The 16,585-nt window shown below is 39.1% G+C and overlaps 1 protein-coding gene across 1 annotated transcript in view; it reads right to left on the reverse strand.

The window, feature by feature from the left end:
- LOC311223415 (solute carrier family 2, facilitated glucose transporter member 9-like) overlaps positions 1 to 16,585 on the reverse strand; it is a gene marked incomplete at both ends in the record, with an annotated part of 54,763 nt that overhangs the window by 1,426 nt on the left and 36,752 nt on the right. Inside the window, 7 exons of the mRNA XM_084308203.1 lie at positions 1,694 to 1,885; positions 3,141 to 3,265; positions 5,596 to 5,671; positions 6,732 to 6,833; positions 9,188 to 9,298; positions 11,417 to 11,604; positions 13,290 to 13,422. Coding sequence (XP_084164329.1) covers positions 1,694 to 1,885; positions 3,141 to 3,265; positions 5,596 to 5,671; positions 6,732 to 6,833; positions 9,188 to 9,298; positions 11,417 to 11,604; positions 13,290 to 13,422 — 927 coding nt within the window. The remainder of the gene's footprint in view (positions 1 to 1,693; positions 1,886 to 3,140; positions 3,266 to 5,595; positions 5,672 to 6,731; positions 6,834 to 9,187; positions 9,299 to 11,416; positions 11,605 to 13,289; positions 13,423 to 16,585) is intronic.

The following is a 16,585-nucleotide window of genomic DNA, read 5'->3' on the forward strand; positions in this document are numbered from 1 at the left end:
GCAGGGATATTTTTTAGAAACATTTTGAATTTTACTCAAGTGTGTTTTTAGCCAGATACTTTTTACACTCCTGAGTGTAGGTTAGTTTATTAGGACAAGTGCATGACAGTAAGGTTAGTTAGGGTTAGATTCTTTATTTTTTTATTCTTTTTATTTATTTTTCAGATAATGGTTGAAGAAGTGCGTCTTTAGTCGACGGCGAAATATTGGACGGGTTTCGGCTGTCCTAACTGTCCTAACTCCGTAAACAATGAATAGAGGGCTGATTTGGTGGAAACTTTGTTTGAGTTTTTATACCCAAATAAGCTTCATTCTACAGTAGTCCTCTCAGTTCTGAAACAGAACATGTCCATGTACATGTGCGTGTGCGTGTGCACAGGGACGTAGCTGTAGATTCTGGGCCCCATGAAAGAAAGTATTATTGGGCCCCCAATTAATGCGAGCGCGCGACATTTATTTATTCATGAAAACGCATAATATGGTTTTTACCTATACATTCGGATCAGCAGTTCAGCACCTGCACTGTTGGTGGGTGAGCCTAGTAAAGGATGTCGCATTGTGTTCATCTTCAATGAATGGACCAATGCAATAGTCTACCAAAGAACCTTGAGTCGCACTAGGCTGGGAACAACCCTGGGTCAAGTGATAGTAAACTGGACTGGACGAACAACATCGAGGCCCTCTACAGGAAGGGACAGAGCAGACTGTTCTTCCTGAGAAGGCTCAGGTCTTTTAATGTCTGCAGCAAACTGCTGCAGATGTTCTACCAGTCTGTGGTTGCTGGTGCCCTCTTCTGCGCTGTGGTATGCTGGGGGGGCAACACCAACACACACAAAATAAACAAACTGGTCAAAAAAGCAAGCTCTGTGGTGGGAGCGGACCTGGACAGTCTGAATCACATTTCTTTTCTCTTTTTTTTTCTACCTTAAACAGATCTTTTTCAAGTTCCAAGTTTTAATACTCTTATCAACATGCGAGTCAACAAATGCTTGCTTTATGCAGCCATTTAACACAAAAGGATGACCCTCATGCATTGCAAATTTGCATCAAATTCAAAACAGAGTGATGCACAAAATAACTTAAAAGAAAATAATAATTTAAAACAATGAATAAAGTGTGCATGAAACAATAGGGGAAAGAAAACGTTAGGAACTTCTTACATTCACCCACACAAGGGCTGAGTAATCACCCCCCCCCCCTCTCTCTCACACACTCTCCCAGCTCTCTTTCTCTCTTGCCCCTTCCTCATCTCTCTCACCCCCCCTCTCTCTATATATCTCACACACACACACACACACACACACACACACACACACACACACACACACACACTTCAGAAACAAACAGTATCAATGAGAGCATCAATCATACACCTGAGTGATGTCTAAAAAAAAAAAAAAAAAAAAAAATGTTGGGCCCCCCCCCAGTGCTGGGCCCTTGGAATCATCCTAAGCTACCCCCCCCCCCCCCCAGCTACGCCCCTGCGTGTGCATGTACAAGATGGCGGTTCTTCTCTTTTCTACCTAAAGTTGAACCTAAAATGTTTACATTTTTAACGATACGATTGCCATGCTATTGCTGGATCTGGAGTCATATTTGATCTGCAACATCTAGTCTGAACGTTTTATATGAATTTGAATCGACGGTACAGGATGGTACCAAATTACACAGATGATACAGAAGTTTGTCCAACATTGCCGATTTCTCCATCAACCTGGTTAGATCCAGGTCCTGCTCGGTCAGGGAAGTTGTTTCTCTTAGCAAAGCTGTGGCTGATCTCTACAAAGGTCTTGTTTTTGGTCTCTGGGAGGACGATGAAGAGATAGATGGCGCACAGCAAGCAGATCACCGTGAACACCAGGAACACATAGGTCTGCAGTGCCTCCTGCATGAACACAATACACCACACAGATCATCAGAAACACCAGGAACACATACAGTAGGTCTGCAGGACTTCCTGAGCAAACACAATACACCACACAGATCACCAGGAACACATACATTATCATTATGTTATCAAGAAAACAGAATATGTTACAGATTACAATTTTGATGTGGTAACTAACAGTAATGAAATACACAATCTACTACTGTACTATCGTTCACACATCAAGGTTAGTCACAATACAAATTTCACACACGTGCTAATAATTTTTTTTAACTCAATCAGCGCCAGACCCGAGGATAGTCGGGTTATCTTGCCGACCGCTCAGCGCCAGACCCGAGTATAGTCGGGTTACTCGGGGTTAACATGCGGAATCATCCTGAGAATGCCAAAGTGCAAATACCAGCCGCATCCTCCCAGGTGGCAGTATCGAGCACCCTTTGAAACCTTATATCTTGGCCTGTGCAACTATCAAATGTCTCCAGGCGCACTTTTCTCTGTTAGGCGAGGCGAGCGGGTATCCCGATCACATTGAGAAGCGTCAAATGCCACTGATGCATCTGTTGTGGTGGATTATGTTGGCGACACGATGGACACCAGTACTTGGACTCGCGATCAGACAATTGGATTATTCTTTTTGGGGTACCTCCTAGTGAAGGTAAGGATTAAATTATATCAATCCTGCTTTGATCCAGCTATGATTTCACGTGTAACGTTACTCCACAACGTATGCTGTTGGTGACGATCAAAGCATAAAAAAAACTACCCCCCCCCCCCCCTTTCATGCATTCATGAGGAAACATAATACCTATTATATACATTTGATTTGGAAATAGTAGCGTGTCCAGGCGAGAAATGGCCCCGCTTTTAGTGAAATTCATGTTTTGCTGCATATCGTAGTTTTCTGGGATTAGACAGGATCACTCTAAAACTATACTTATATTCACCACGGTATAACACGCAAACGTATTGACGAAAACATTTATTCTTTTTCACATATTGAACGATAGATAGTTGATGTCAAATGTGCCATAGTATTGTATCCATAGCTATAATATAGAATATATAGCCCTGCAAACACTGCCACCTATTCCTATCTTTTAGAGCGTTGGCGTGATAGGAACTAAGATGCTCTAGGCCTCCGGCGCTGAATGAGTTAATGTGTTCTTGTTTTTTTACGTGTTAAGAGCACTCGACTATTCAATTAGTTGAAATGCCCATCGCTACAATATACCCAAATCCGACGCACACACACCTGAATGTAAGGGAACACCAGTCCCACTATGAAGTTGGAGAGCCAGGTCAGAACTCCACCGATCATGAAGGCCGCGGGTCGGTATGATTGTTCAAAAAGCTCACCGGTCAGAATGAAAGCAATAGCTGGGAGAGGAGAGACAGAGATAGCAGTTTCTGTTCAGTGTCTGGACCAGTACAGTGAATATGCTAGTTTGAACAGATGGGTTTTCAGTTGAGATTTTAATGTTGATATGTGTGTTGTCAAACAGCAACCTCTAAGCAAAAGATGACAGCATGGTACTGCGCTTTGTTTTGTTTTGATCTAATATGTGGATTGGATTTCAGTTATATATACAGGTATAGTTTAGTTTAGTTTATTAGGATCCCCATTAGTTGATGCAAAGAGTGCCGACTAGTCTACCTGGGGTCTGACTTACAAAACATACAACATACAAAGTAGAAGTTCAAAGAAAAACGAATAAAAACAAGGGTTATAATCAGACAAAACAAGATAGATGTGAACATAAGCACACAAATAATAACTCATTTCAAATTCCCACAAAGCAAAAGTAATCGTGCATCACTACCGAGGGTCGTACTGTTCGTACTGTTCGCCCAGAGCATCAGCAGATGTGAGTTTCCCTCCACCCAGGACATGACAACAGATGGTGTGTCAGCAAAGCCCGCAGGATTATCAAAGGCCCCAACGACGGACTGTAAACGGCGCCGTAGTCTAAGGGCTCGGACCAGCAGGGCTCATGAACAAATAACGTAACGGCCTGTGTGTTTCTGCTGTCACCTTGCACACACTACAACCACACTGTGATTGTTATACTGTCACTATCCAGACTTCTAGTAATTTAGTGCTATTTCGATTTTCTTGTCTGCAGCTGATTCGCACACACTTGACTACACCCATTCTGTGATTGTTAATAGTCTCTAGAGCTATATTTATCATTGCTCCTCCTGCCACTTTGCACTCACTGCATCCACATTGTAAACTAGAACTATTGTATTGTTGTTTATACCTATCCCTATGCCTTAAATACACTTGTTTGTCATATGAACCTAACCATATATTATTGAAAGAAAGATAAATAAGCCTGCCATTAGTGAAAAACATTAAGCATAGGGGCACAACTTGAAAAAGAAAATGTCACAGTTTAGCCATTTGTTCTAGATGACTGGGTTAAGAGTAACCACCTGTCCTGTTGGCTCTAGATCAGTGGTTCTCAACTGGTCTAGCCTCGGGACCCAACATTTTCCTTAGTCATTAAGTCGCGACCCAAATTTCTTAACCACTGTGATTTTTTATTTTTTTTGCAGTAATACACAATCTTTCATGCATTGTTAAAAACATGAAAAGTGCAACTAGGGCTAAAAACCCAATGAAATAAAATAATAATAAATAATATATGCTTCTTAGCAGATTTATTAGCTTAACATAACAGACCTAAGTTTGGGGGAACTAATGGGATAACTGGGGTTGCAACAAAAGTGCAACTAGGGCTAAAAACACAATGAAATAAAATAATAATAATAAATAATATATCCTTCTTAGCAGTCTGGGGTGATGGTAGACAAAGCAACTCTGAGGTCATGCTCAATGTCCAATCTGTTCCTCTGCTTTGTCTTAAGCCACTTCCACAAAGATAGGTAGCAAAAAAAATTATATATATATAAACAAAAAAATTCAAATTAAATATTTTTTTTTTTTTTTTTTTTTTTTTACACACACATCCGCGACCCAATCAAAATGACCCCGCGACCCACTTTTGGGTCGCGACCCACCAGTTGAGAAACACTGCTCTAGATGACTGGGTTAAGAGTAACCACCTGTCCTGTTGGCTCTAGATGACTGGGTTAAGAGTAACCACCTGTCCTGTTGGCTCTAGATGACTGGGTTAAGAGTAACCACCTGTCCTGTTGGCTCTAGATGACTGGGTTAAGAGTAACCACCTCTCCTGTTGGCTCTAGATGACTGGGTTAAGAGTAACCACCTGTCATGTTGGCTCTAGATGACATGGGTTAAGAGTAACCACCTCTCCTGTTGGCTCTAGATGACTGGGTTAAGAGTAACCACCTCTCCTGTTGGCTCTAGATGACTGGGTTAAGAGTAACCACCTCTCCTGTTGGCTCTAGATGACTGGGTTAAGAGTAACCACCTCTCCTGTTGGCTCTAGATGACTGGGTTAAGAGTAACCACCTCTCCTGTTGGCTCTAGATGACTGGGTTAAGAGTAACCACCTCTCCTGTTGGCTCTAGATGACTGGGTTAAGAGTAACCACCTCTCCTGTTGGCTCTAGATGACTGGGTTAAGAGTAACCACCTGTCCTGTTGGCTCTAGATGCTGTTGGGAACAACCTCCAACATCACCTCAGAGCTAAGATATTAAGATTCATATATAAGTTATAGTTATTATAGATTCCGAGAGAGAGAGAAAGATGGGGTAAATAAATAATCTTTGCCTATACCTGGCCCAAGTGTGAAGAAGGCGATGACGGCCAGAATGCAAATGAAGCTGAGGTAAGGAATCCATGAGGCTCTGTCCTGTAGGAGAAAGACAACTGTCAGATTCATGAAACATGAAATAAAAGGTCCTTGGCAGACCAGCAAGTTGTTAGGGACGGTGATATAAATGGTGCATTTATATAACAGCTTTTATCCAAAGTGGTTTACAATTGTGTTCCTCACATTCACCCATTCACTCACACATTCACACACCGATGGCGGAGGTGACCATGCAAGGTGCCGACCTGCTCATCGGGAGCAGTTAGGGGTTAAGTGTCTTGCTCAAGGACACTTCGACACGCTGCCCAGGAGGAGTGGGAATCGAACCGGGAACCTTCCGATTACCAGACTACCTCCTGACCCACTGTCGACAGGAGGCAATAGAGCTCAAACAGTTTCGAAAAGAGATCCACACACGTCACACGAAACACAAATACACCACATTATATAAAACCCAATGGGCTAATGAATGTAGAGCGATTCATATCTGTAAACCACCATTTTATTACAATTGTTTTGTAATTGTTTAACATTTGCCTTTACATTTTCACTAACGGGAACTTCCACCGCAAAGCAACATTAAACTAATTGAGCAGATTGAGGCATAACGGATTCATTCTCTATGTGGCCAAAGCGATCTGTTCAGAAACATTGGCAGTGGAAGATGCTGCTTTAGTAGAGCCAGACGGCATAGTGAACTGCAATGGGTGGACAATCAAAGTGTCTAAAGTTAATGTTAAAGTGTGTGTGTGTGTGTGTGTGCGCGTGTGTGTGTGTGTGTGTGTGTGTGTGTGTGTGTGTGTGTGTGTGTGTGTGTGTGTGTGTGTGTGTGTGTGTGTGTGTGTGTGTGTGTGTGTGTGTGTGTGTGTGTGTGTGTGTGTGTGTGTGTGTGTGTGTGTGTGTGTGTGTGTGTGTGTGTGTGTGTGTGTGTGTGTGTGTGTGTGTGTGTGTGTGTGTGTGTGTGTGTGTGTGTGTGCGTGCGTGCGTGCGTGCGTGCGTGCGTGCGTGCGTGCGTGCGTGCGTGCGTGCGTGCGTGTGTGTGTGTGTGTGTGTGTGTGTGTGTGAGTGAGTGAGTGTTGTGTAGCCAATAGTGACTTACTTGGATATTGAGGAAGACTGTGAGAAGAGCATAGCACACGGCCATTCCACCAAAACCTGTTATAATGAGGAGTCTTCTTCCCACATGCTCAATCACAAACCCCTGTAGGAAGACACACCAGCCAGGTGGGAAGGTTAGGTAAGTTACTTAACACTGTGTAGATGACTTAGTGTTGGGGAGGTTAGGTAGGTTACTTAACACTGTGTAGATGACTTAGTGTTGGGGAGGTTAGGTAAGTTACTTAACACTGTGGAGATGACTTAGTGTTGGGAAGGTTAGGTAGGTTATTTAGTGTTAGGTAAGTTACTTAACACTGTGGAAATTACTTATTGTTGGGGAAGGTTAGGTAAGTTACTTAGTGTTAGGTAGGGTACTTAACACTGTGGACATGACTTAGTGTTGGGGAAGGTATTTAACATTGGGGAACTTACTTAACATTACTTCAAACAATGTTGGGAATCTGCTTGTGGTACCCTTGACTGAGATTTCATAATCAAAATGTTAGAACAACCCTGAAAACTGAAAATATCTGTGGTAATGGTAATTCATGCATTACATAGACTCTCAGAGTACATTCCGGAGGAAACCTTAAGGCACAACCTCTCTAATGATAAGGTTGTTTACACAGTTGTTCAAGAGCCATTCCAAACCCCCAAGAACCAAACACCTTCTAGACATGTGACGGTTGAGCACAGCACGAGAGGCTGAAAGCGGAGATGCCTCTGTGAGACAAGACAAATGTGGTTGAATCTATACAATAATAGATTAGCATTTTAGGAATGCCAAAGCTGGTTCCTTTCATAGAGTAATACAAAGTGTCAGTTTGGTGGATGGGGTTTGGGGCTGGCTCTTGTGGACTGAATGGTATTAACCTAAGGAGCAATGACTATACTGGGTTAATGCTAGATCAACACAAGCCCTATTAAGGAAATGTTAAAAGGTCTGAAGTCATCAGACCTCCTCGATGTTGAAAACTGGATTAGAGAACAACAGTTGCAGGTCATAAAAAGCCCTCAGGGGAGAACCAAGACTATGAAAATAGAGGCACACCTCACAGGAAACGGTGACTCATTCTACTGGCAGAAGGACAGCTGCGCTAACCAAGATTAGAGGTCACAGAAAATATAATTGCATTATATTAGTTTAGAATGAAAAACAATATTGGAATAATAACAAGATTATAGTAACAAATTAGAAAGTAACTTACAAAGAAGAATACCATTTTAGGAATGTCAAAACTGGAAGTAATAAAGCTATTTCCTTTAAATCACAGTTATATTATAAAGATTCAGTCTGGTAAATAAAGGTTGGTGCTGCTCCTATGATGTTTGATATCAGCCTAGAAGCAATGACTGTACTGAGGGGATGTCAGAGATTTATAGGTCATTGCATGAACCATATGTGTGGGAAAGTCAAAATGGTGCATGGTGGAATGTTGAAATGGTTGATGCATTCAGAGGAGACAGGCCTCTGTCAATAAGAAGCCACGGCCCAAAAGGAGGGGGCCACCGACACCGGCCTCCACAAGGACATGTTGGGGCAGAGCAGCCCCAACAAGAAGATACTGGTGATTGGTTGAACCAGTTGAAAGATAGGGAGGTCATTTGGGCCTATAAGTATTGGAACAGTAATGATGGTGGGCAGGCCAGCTCAGACCCGCCACACCCGACCCAGGGGGTCTTTCTGGTCTCCACCTCTCCACCGACCATGGTTTCTACGTTGCCGCTTTGTAAGTAGACTGTATGATAATCAGTTTGTGATAACTATATATGAAGATGTCTATTTAGACCAGGTTTACCATATGGCGGCAACAAAGTACTATTGGTCTTATTTCATAACATAACATGACTACTATTTATGTGCAATACTGTCTTGATGTAGAGAGCCAACGTGTAAGGGCTATTGTGATTTACCTCACCAATCCTTTTGTACAATCATGTATTATGCTGAAATACATTTCCTGTATGTAACTAATGCATTATCCACTCTTGGCCGCGCTGCAAAATAAATAAGTTTGGACCATAGTTCCTCTTTTGTCTGGCTGCACAAGTTTATTCTCTACTGGCTATTTTTGGGAGTCAGATGAGGAGACCATTCTATCACTCTGTGATCTTTCCCTTCATCCAGTTAGCAACATCATTGTGCTGTAATTAACAGTAGATATTCATTAGGAATATACGACATGCTCTTAGTTCAAATGTACTGTTATAGTAACACTTTACACTATAATACTTGCTACTATCACAATTACATCAAGTTATGTCAACTCTTCTGATTTGATTCCATAAAGGGTATAGGCCTTTATTATACTATATCTTTCAACAATTGCTTTTGAGGAAAAACCCAGTTGTTCCACTCACTGTGGTGATTCATCATACAGTTCTATTCACTGTGATGACTGATCATAACGTTATTCTACTCACTGTGTTGGATGATCATAGAGTTGTTCTACTCACCGTGATGATTGCTAATAGAACCTGGATGCCACCTGTGCTCAGGATTATGTAGGTACTGAGGTTACTGGCGACGCCTGCATCCGCTAATATGCCATCAGTGTAGTAAAACAGCTGTTGAAACAAAAACAGTATTTTTTTTTAAACTGAATTTAAACATTTAGAAGCACTGGGAAGAAATGCAGACAGATGAAAAAGTGTCGTTATTCAATGCAGAACCTAGTGCCTTACTCTGAGTGACTACTAATGATACTACTATACTAAGTACTGCTACTAGTGTAACAGCCAGGGGTGTAAAAAAGTACACATAAATGATACTTAAGTGAAAGTATGGGTACCGTCTCAAAATCTTACTCAAGTAAAAGTCAGAGTATCTGGCTAAAAACACACTTGAGTAAAAGTCAAAAAGTTTCTACTTTTAAATGTACTTAAGTATTAAAAAGTAAAAGTTAAAACTTTTTTTCTGACTGTCTATTCTTCTGATAGCAGGTGTTTAATCAAAGACCCCCGCTTTCTAGTCTTGCACAAGGACCAATCAGCATGGGTATAGGCGGGTTCATTTTCCATTGATGGGGATTTGCTGTTTTTAAATAAATTGTGGCCGCCGATTAATAACGTTAACGTTAGTTCGGCCAGAGAAACAAATATACCAATTAAAATGGTCGGACCTGCGAGATTTGTACTTTGTACTTTGTAGGTTTGCATTTTAAATGTAAGGAGTAAAAAGTATGTTTTCTCTGGCCAACACAGAGAGCCTCAACTCAAGAGGAGCTACTATCCCCAAGCCTTCCGGACCCTAAATGAGGACTGATTGATACCCGAACGTGGCTCTGTGTATACATGACATACTGTATCTCATTCATTTGCACAAAATGTCTATATCTCTATATACAACTTATATACACTTATATCTACTGTATATCTATGTCTAACAATATGTAATCCAATGTACCTGAACATTGCTCTATGTATATACAAGATGTATCTTCATTGCACAGCTATATCTGTGCCATTATAGACTATACAGTATCTAACTATACCTCATTATTTTACTCTATGTATAGCCTACATGAGATCTCTTTCATTTGCACAATATATTAAAACAATGCTAATATTGTCTGGACTGTAAAGTTGTTAAGGTTTATATTTTATTCTGAAATGTTACTTTACTTTTACTTTAAATTAAAGAGTTTTAATTGTTCTATACTTTTAACGTTAGTTCGGCCAGAGAAACAAATATACTAATTAAAATGGTCGGACCTGCGAGATTTGTACTTTGTACTTTGTAGGTTTGCATTTTAAATGTAAGGAGTAAAAAGTATGTTTTCTCTGGCCAACACAGAGAGCCTCAACTCAAGAGGAGCTACTATCCCCAAGCCTTCCGGACCCTAAATGAGGACTGATTGATACCCGAACGTGGCTCTGTGTATACATGACATACTGTATCTCATTCATTTGCACAAAATGTCTATATCTCTATATACAACTTATATACACTTATATCTACTGTATATCTATGTCTAACAATATGTAATCCAATGTACCTGAACATTGCTCTATGTATATACAAGATGTATCTTCATTGCACAGCTATATCTGTGCCATTATAGACTATACAGTATCTAACTATACCTCATTATTTTACTCTATGTATAGCCTACATGAGATCTCTTTCATTTGCACAATATATTAAAACAATGCTAATATTGTCTGGACTGTAAAGTTGTTAAGGTTTATATTTTATTCTGAAATGTTACTTTACTTTTACTTTAAATTAAAGAGTTTTAATTGTTCTATACTTTTCTTTACCGTTTTATTGATATTATTAACCACTCCTTTTTCACTTGGAACCTCTGAGTGACTCGGTATAACGGTATACAAATGGGGTCACAAGACAAAAGGAGTGTTCATTTGCACCTTAACATGCAGGCAAAAAATCCAGTCACCAAAACCTTAAATCTGTGTTAATGACCAACATTTTTCTCATTTAAATTTGGACAAAGATGAGGTCTTTATTATTGGCACTGAGACACATGTCTAGACATATTCTGCCATAAGATTGTTCTAAAAGTAAAATAGACAAATAAGAATTTCAATGAATAGAATAGAAATACTTTAATCATCCCGAGGGAAATTTGACTATATTGTTACTTATTTCCACGGGAACAAGAAGTGGGATCCCAGGCACTAAAAAAAGGGATTGCAATACCAAGTTATTATTGAATTTCATACAGCATTTAGTCCAGAGAGCTGCGAGCCGCTCATGATGATGATGACAGTGATGAGCTGCCAGCGAACAGCTGGGTCCTTCAGCAGCTCCAGGACTGACATGACCTTCATGTTCTTCTGGACCAGGTTCTCAGCATGGACCTCTGCCATCTCCTGGGACACATCCTCCTTCCCAAGGAACCGCCTGAAAGCTGGTGCACACAGAAGACATGGAGACCATTCATCTAAAACGAGACTCTACAGACAAGATGACATGGAGACATGCAGGTAGAAGAACCAGGCTTGAAGACAACATGGAGACAATTCTAAAACTAGCCTTGTACCAATTATTCACTACACTACACTGTCCATAAACAAGACACCACATGGAAATGTAACCTAAAACACTTTAATGTTATTATTAAAATCAGTAATACTATCAAACAGCCACATTGTTTAAATACTGAGATGTCACACAGCCCTGGTAGGCATTGTGTCTTGTGTTGGTGTTGCTACCAGGTGTGTATATATTATATATATATTGTGGCCTCTGTGCCACTTGCCACCCATGTGGAATTAGTTAATATATATATATCTATGTATTGGGCCTTCTGCCTTTTGCCACCCCTGTGTGGAGCTATAGTGTACAGCAGGGGTGTCCAACCTTTTTTGAACCAAGATCTACTTTTTTATTTACCACCTAGCCCGAGAGCTACCAGCCAAAATTGTATATTGTAAGCCGTCATTTGAGGCTTTATAAAAGCAGCATAATGAACACAAATCTGTCAGTGCCGAGTCTGACCTCATCTTAAATAACAAACAGCATTGCTTGTTGTAGTTAACAAGGAGAGGAAGAGTTGATTTAGCAAAAAAAAAAATTTTTTTTTTTTTTTTTTTAATAATCGAATTTTATTAATCAAGATCTACTTGAAATCAGCTCGCGATCTACCTGTCGATCGCGATCGACTGGTTGGGCCCCACTGGTGTACAGTATACCTAATTTACCACTTTGTGTGGATTCCCCATTGTGGGATTGTTATATATATATTGTTAGCCTCTGTGCCGATTACCTCTATTAGGGGGGCATATATATTGTTGGCATCTAGTTCACTTGCCACTGTTTCCCTGTGTGGAACTATTTTGTGTTGTGCATGCTGTGTACATTTGCTGGGTGATTCCCAGAGTGCCAACCACATGGCTTGTGGTTGTGTCCTGTGACACTAGGTCACTAGGACTTGTGTTTAGCTTATAATAATGATCCTGTTTGTTCTCCCTTTACCCTTTTCCCTGTTTGTCTATTTGTTGTGGGTTTCATTCCCCTCCTTTTTCATTATATTATATAATAAATATCATTTACCTTTTGGAAAACGCATTGGTTTGTTTGCTTGCCTACCGGGACCTGTGCTTAAAGCACCTTACTGGACGGGCTGGTTTCATGTACAGCCCGCTCCAGGTATATTTATATGGTCATCAGACCTTTGTACATGACATTAACCCTTTACTATCACACTACCGACGGTAAGGGTTAACCTTCTGTAGTGTGGCAGTGAAAGGGTTAACAGAGCCCTGCACTGATAATAATAATAATAATAATAATAATGATAATGATAATGATAATGATAATGATAATGATAATGATAATGATAATAATACTAATAATAATACTAATAATAATACTACTAATAATAATAATACTACTAATAATAATAATACTACTAATAATAATAATAATACTAATAATAATACTAATAATTATACTAATAATAATAATAATAATAATAATAATAATAATAATAATAATAATAATAATAATAATAATAATAATAATAATAATAATAATAATAATAATAATAATAATAATAATAATAATAATAATAATAATAATAATAATAAATACCTCTCTCTGCACCAGCCTTATCTTCCTTCTCCATCAGGAGGAAGCGAGGGCTCTCAGGAAGGAAGGGCACAACACTCAGCTGCAGTAGAGCAGGAACTGCCACAAAAGCAAACAGGAAGTTCCATCTGGACTCCTGTAGTTACAAAACAATAGAGAAGAACTTTGGATTAAGTATCATTCTGCAATAAGTCATGGCTGCTCAACCCTACCTGCTCATAATGTATTCCTCTTACTCCAGCCCCTTTGACATGCGTCACACTGCACCAAGAAGATTGAATATACAGAAAATGAGAAAATAACTCCTTTTATTCATATCTATGGACCAAATAAAGATGATGCAGAATTATTTACAAATATTATTGGATACTCTTTTAAATCAGCAAGACACATTTCATGCAACCATCGTGGTTGGGGATTAAAACAGTGTGCAAGATGCTTCCCTAGATAGAAAAGATAATCACTACACCAACTATCACCCAAATTCATATAGAGAGATCATAAATATTATGAATTTGCTAGACCTGGTGGACATTTGGAGGTAAGAAAATCCTAATAAAGAGGCATTTACATGGAGAAGTCGTATTGATAACTTTTTAATAAAAAAATGCCATTGTTCCTAATGTTAGTAAGCTAGAATAAAAACGAAAAAAACTAGAAGAATTGATTGAAGAAAGATCAACTGAAATATACAGTATATAAAAAATAAAGCACAATGGATGGAAAACTGAGAAAATGTACAAATCAATTTTTGAAACTTCAGCATCAAAATACCCATAAGAAGAATACTACAAAACTGTATAACCCCTGGGGGAGTATAGTGTTGGACACTCCTGACAAAATCCTTGAAGAAAGTACAAAATATTTGGAACAAATCTTTAATCTTGAAGAACAACAGTTTAAAATGTTTTTTCCAAAATAGCATAATAAATTGTCTTCTAGACAACGTAACTCCTGTGAAGGCCTAATTACAGAGGAGGAGCTGCTAACAGTAACACAACTGGGAAAACACCAGTACGTGGTGCGCCTGTGTACCAAATATGTTATGTGATAAAAGCATGTTTTAATTATGCTTATGAAAAAGAGAAAATTGTCAGACAACAAGCAGGTCACTATAAAGACCCCAGTTTCTTAAAAAACTGGAAACCCCAAAATTCGCAGCAAAATGTATTGCGTTTAGGATTTAAAATGTTATATCAGATATCATACACAACAATCAAACAGGGACGCTTTATTAGAGATAACATAAGACAGATAGTAGACATCATAGAATAGTATGACTATGCAAAGAAACCAGGGAGGATATTTGTTGCAGACATTGAAAAAGCATTTGATAGGGTAATTTTGTTTATAAATGTCTGGATGGTGATTTGCTGGGAATCCATATTATTCCAACGAATTCCAACAGAACTCAGCAATAGATTTCCAAAGGAGACTATCAAAACTGGATAATATACTACAGCCATGGCGAGGCAACTACTTAACCATATATGTAGGTAAAACTATTTGAATCAATTATTTGCTAACATCACAGTTTGTATACTTAAGAAATTAAGAGTGGGAATACATATACAAGTTATTTCTTAGTGGAGGATTAAGAGAGGCTGCCTTGGGGTTGCAGGGTCTTGATGTGCTTTTGTTTTTTTTGCTACGTTGTGGCTTGTTCTGCCATCGCCGTTCGCACACCGGGAATGCGTTCACGGCTGCCTGCTGCTCATGGTTGGTGTTTGGGTGGTCTGCTGTTGGGTATAGTTCTACCAATCCTCAAAGTTTTTCTTTTCTTTTCTTTTTTTTATGTTATTTATGTAAGCCTGGGGGGTATTCAGGATGGCGTGGAATTGGGGAGCAGGGGTGATGGGTGGGGTAATTACTGGAGTGTAGCAATGTTACTATAACAGTACATGTTATAATTAATAAAGAAATTATCAAAAACTTCAGAATGTTACCTTTCAAAAGAGACCAGCCTCATGCATGTGCTATAAGTATAAAGGCAAATTACTTTGGGTATGCAATCGACAGGCGTTTTATGCATAAGAGGTTAATCATTGGTAAACAAACGTAAGGCTGAAAATTAGGGATGTCCCGATCACATCTTTTTGCTCCCGATCCGATCCCGATCATGTGATTTTGAGTATCTACCGATACCGATCTTTCCCGATCTGATAAAAAAAATAAAGATTTTATAAAAATGTATAAATAAATGTTTTCTCCCATCCCAATTTCTCACATTACATTCACCCTGAATGTTGACGTTATCCAGGTGAAAAGTTTACTTCATTCAAGCGAGGCATTGTAACCGGAGTAATCTAAAAACTCCGCCTCCAACCTGCTGCTTCATGAGAGCAATGGCGCCATCGTCTGTAAAAATCATGTGACTGCAAGTTCTGCAACTAGTGAATGCCCCTCATCCTTGACATAAATCATTTGATGTATAATTAAATCAAAGGAAATGCGTTTGTTTTGGCAAAATTCTTCTGCTCTGTGTAACAATAAATAAATGAATGATGATATGCAATTTAAAACCAAAACTAAGGCCTCAGTATGAGTTTAAGACGTGAACATGGTCATGTTTGTTAAATAAAAAATATATAAAAAAAAAAAAAAAAAGTTAAAAAAATCTTGATTTTTTTAAATAATTGTTGTACCCTGATCTTCTGAAAATCACGTGATCGGCCCCCGATCCCGATCACGTTATCGGATCGGGACATCCCTACTGAAAATATATACTTTGACTCCTGTTTTGATAGGCTTAGGGTCTTTACTCTTGGCTACATTTGAAAAAGAAAGGCACCATTAATAAATACGGACTGTATTGATCTATTTATGATGTGAAATTAATCTTGTACCGGTACCGGCCCGATCAGGGCTTAAGGGGTTAAACCAATCTGTTTATTCTGTTTATTTATACCAGGGTAAACTAAGATTTAGTATGGAATAATGTACTGTATATTTCTACAAGGTAGACTTAAGGTAGCTATTAGGGCTGTCCCCGACTAAGGATTTGGATGGTCGACTATGATTGGCCAAAATGTGCCGTTAGTCGACTATTGGTCAACAAAAAAAAAAGTATAATATAAAAAAAAATATATATATTTATATATTTTTTTTTGTATCATTCCATTTGGGCTGTGCTTAATGTCTGAAGGAGTCGACTCAAGGCTTCTTGTCCTCTGCAAAAGCATGCAATTGGTCCACTGATGGATACATCTTGATATTTGTCTAGTCTAGTGTGTTCATTAGATGGGTGAAATCCTCTTTCAGTGCCTCTGTGCCTGTTTTCGTATGCAGTTAGCTTCTGG

Source organism: Notolepis coatsorum (assembly GCF_963971535.1).
Source record: "Notolepis coatsorum genome assembly, chromosome: 2".
NCBI classification, from domain to species: domain Eukaryota; kingdom Metazoa; phylum Chordata; class Actinopteri; order Aulopiformes; family Paralepididae; genus Notolepis; species Notolepis coatsorum.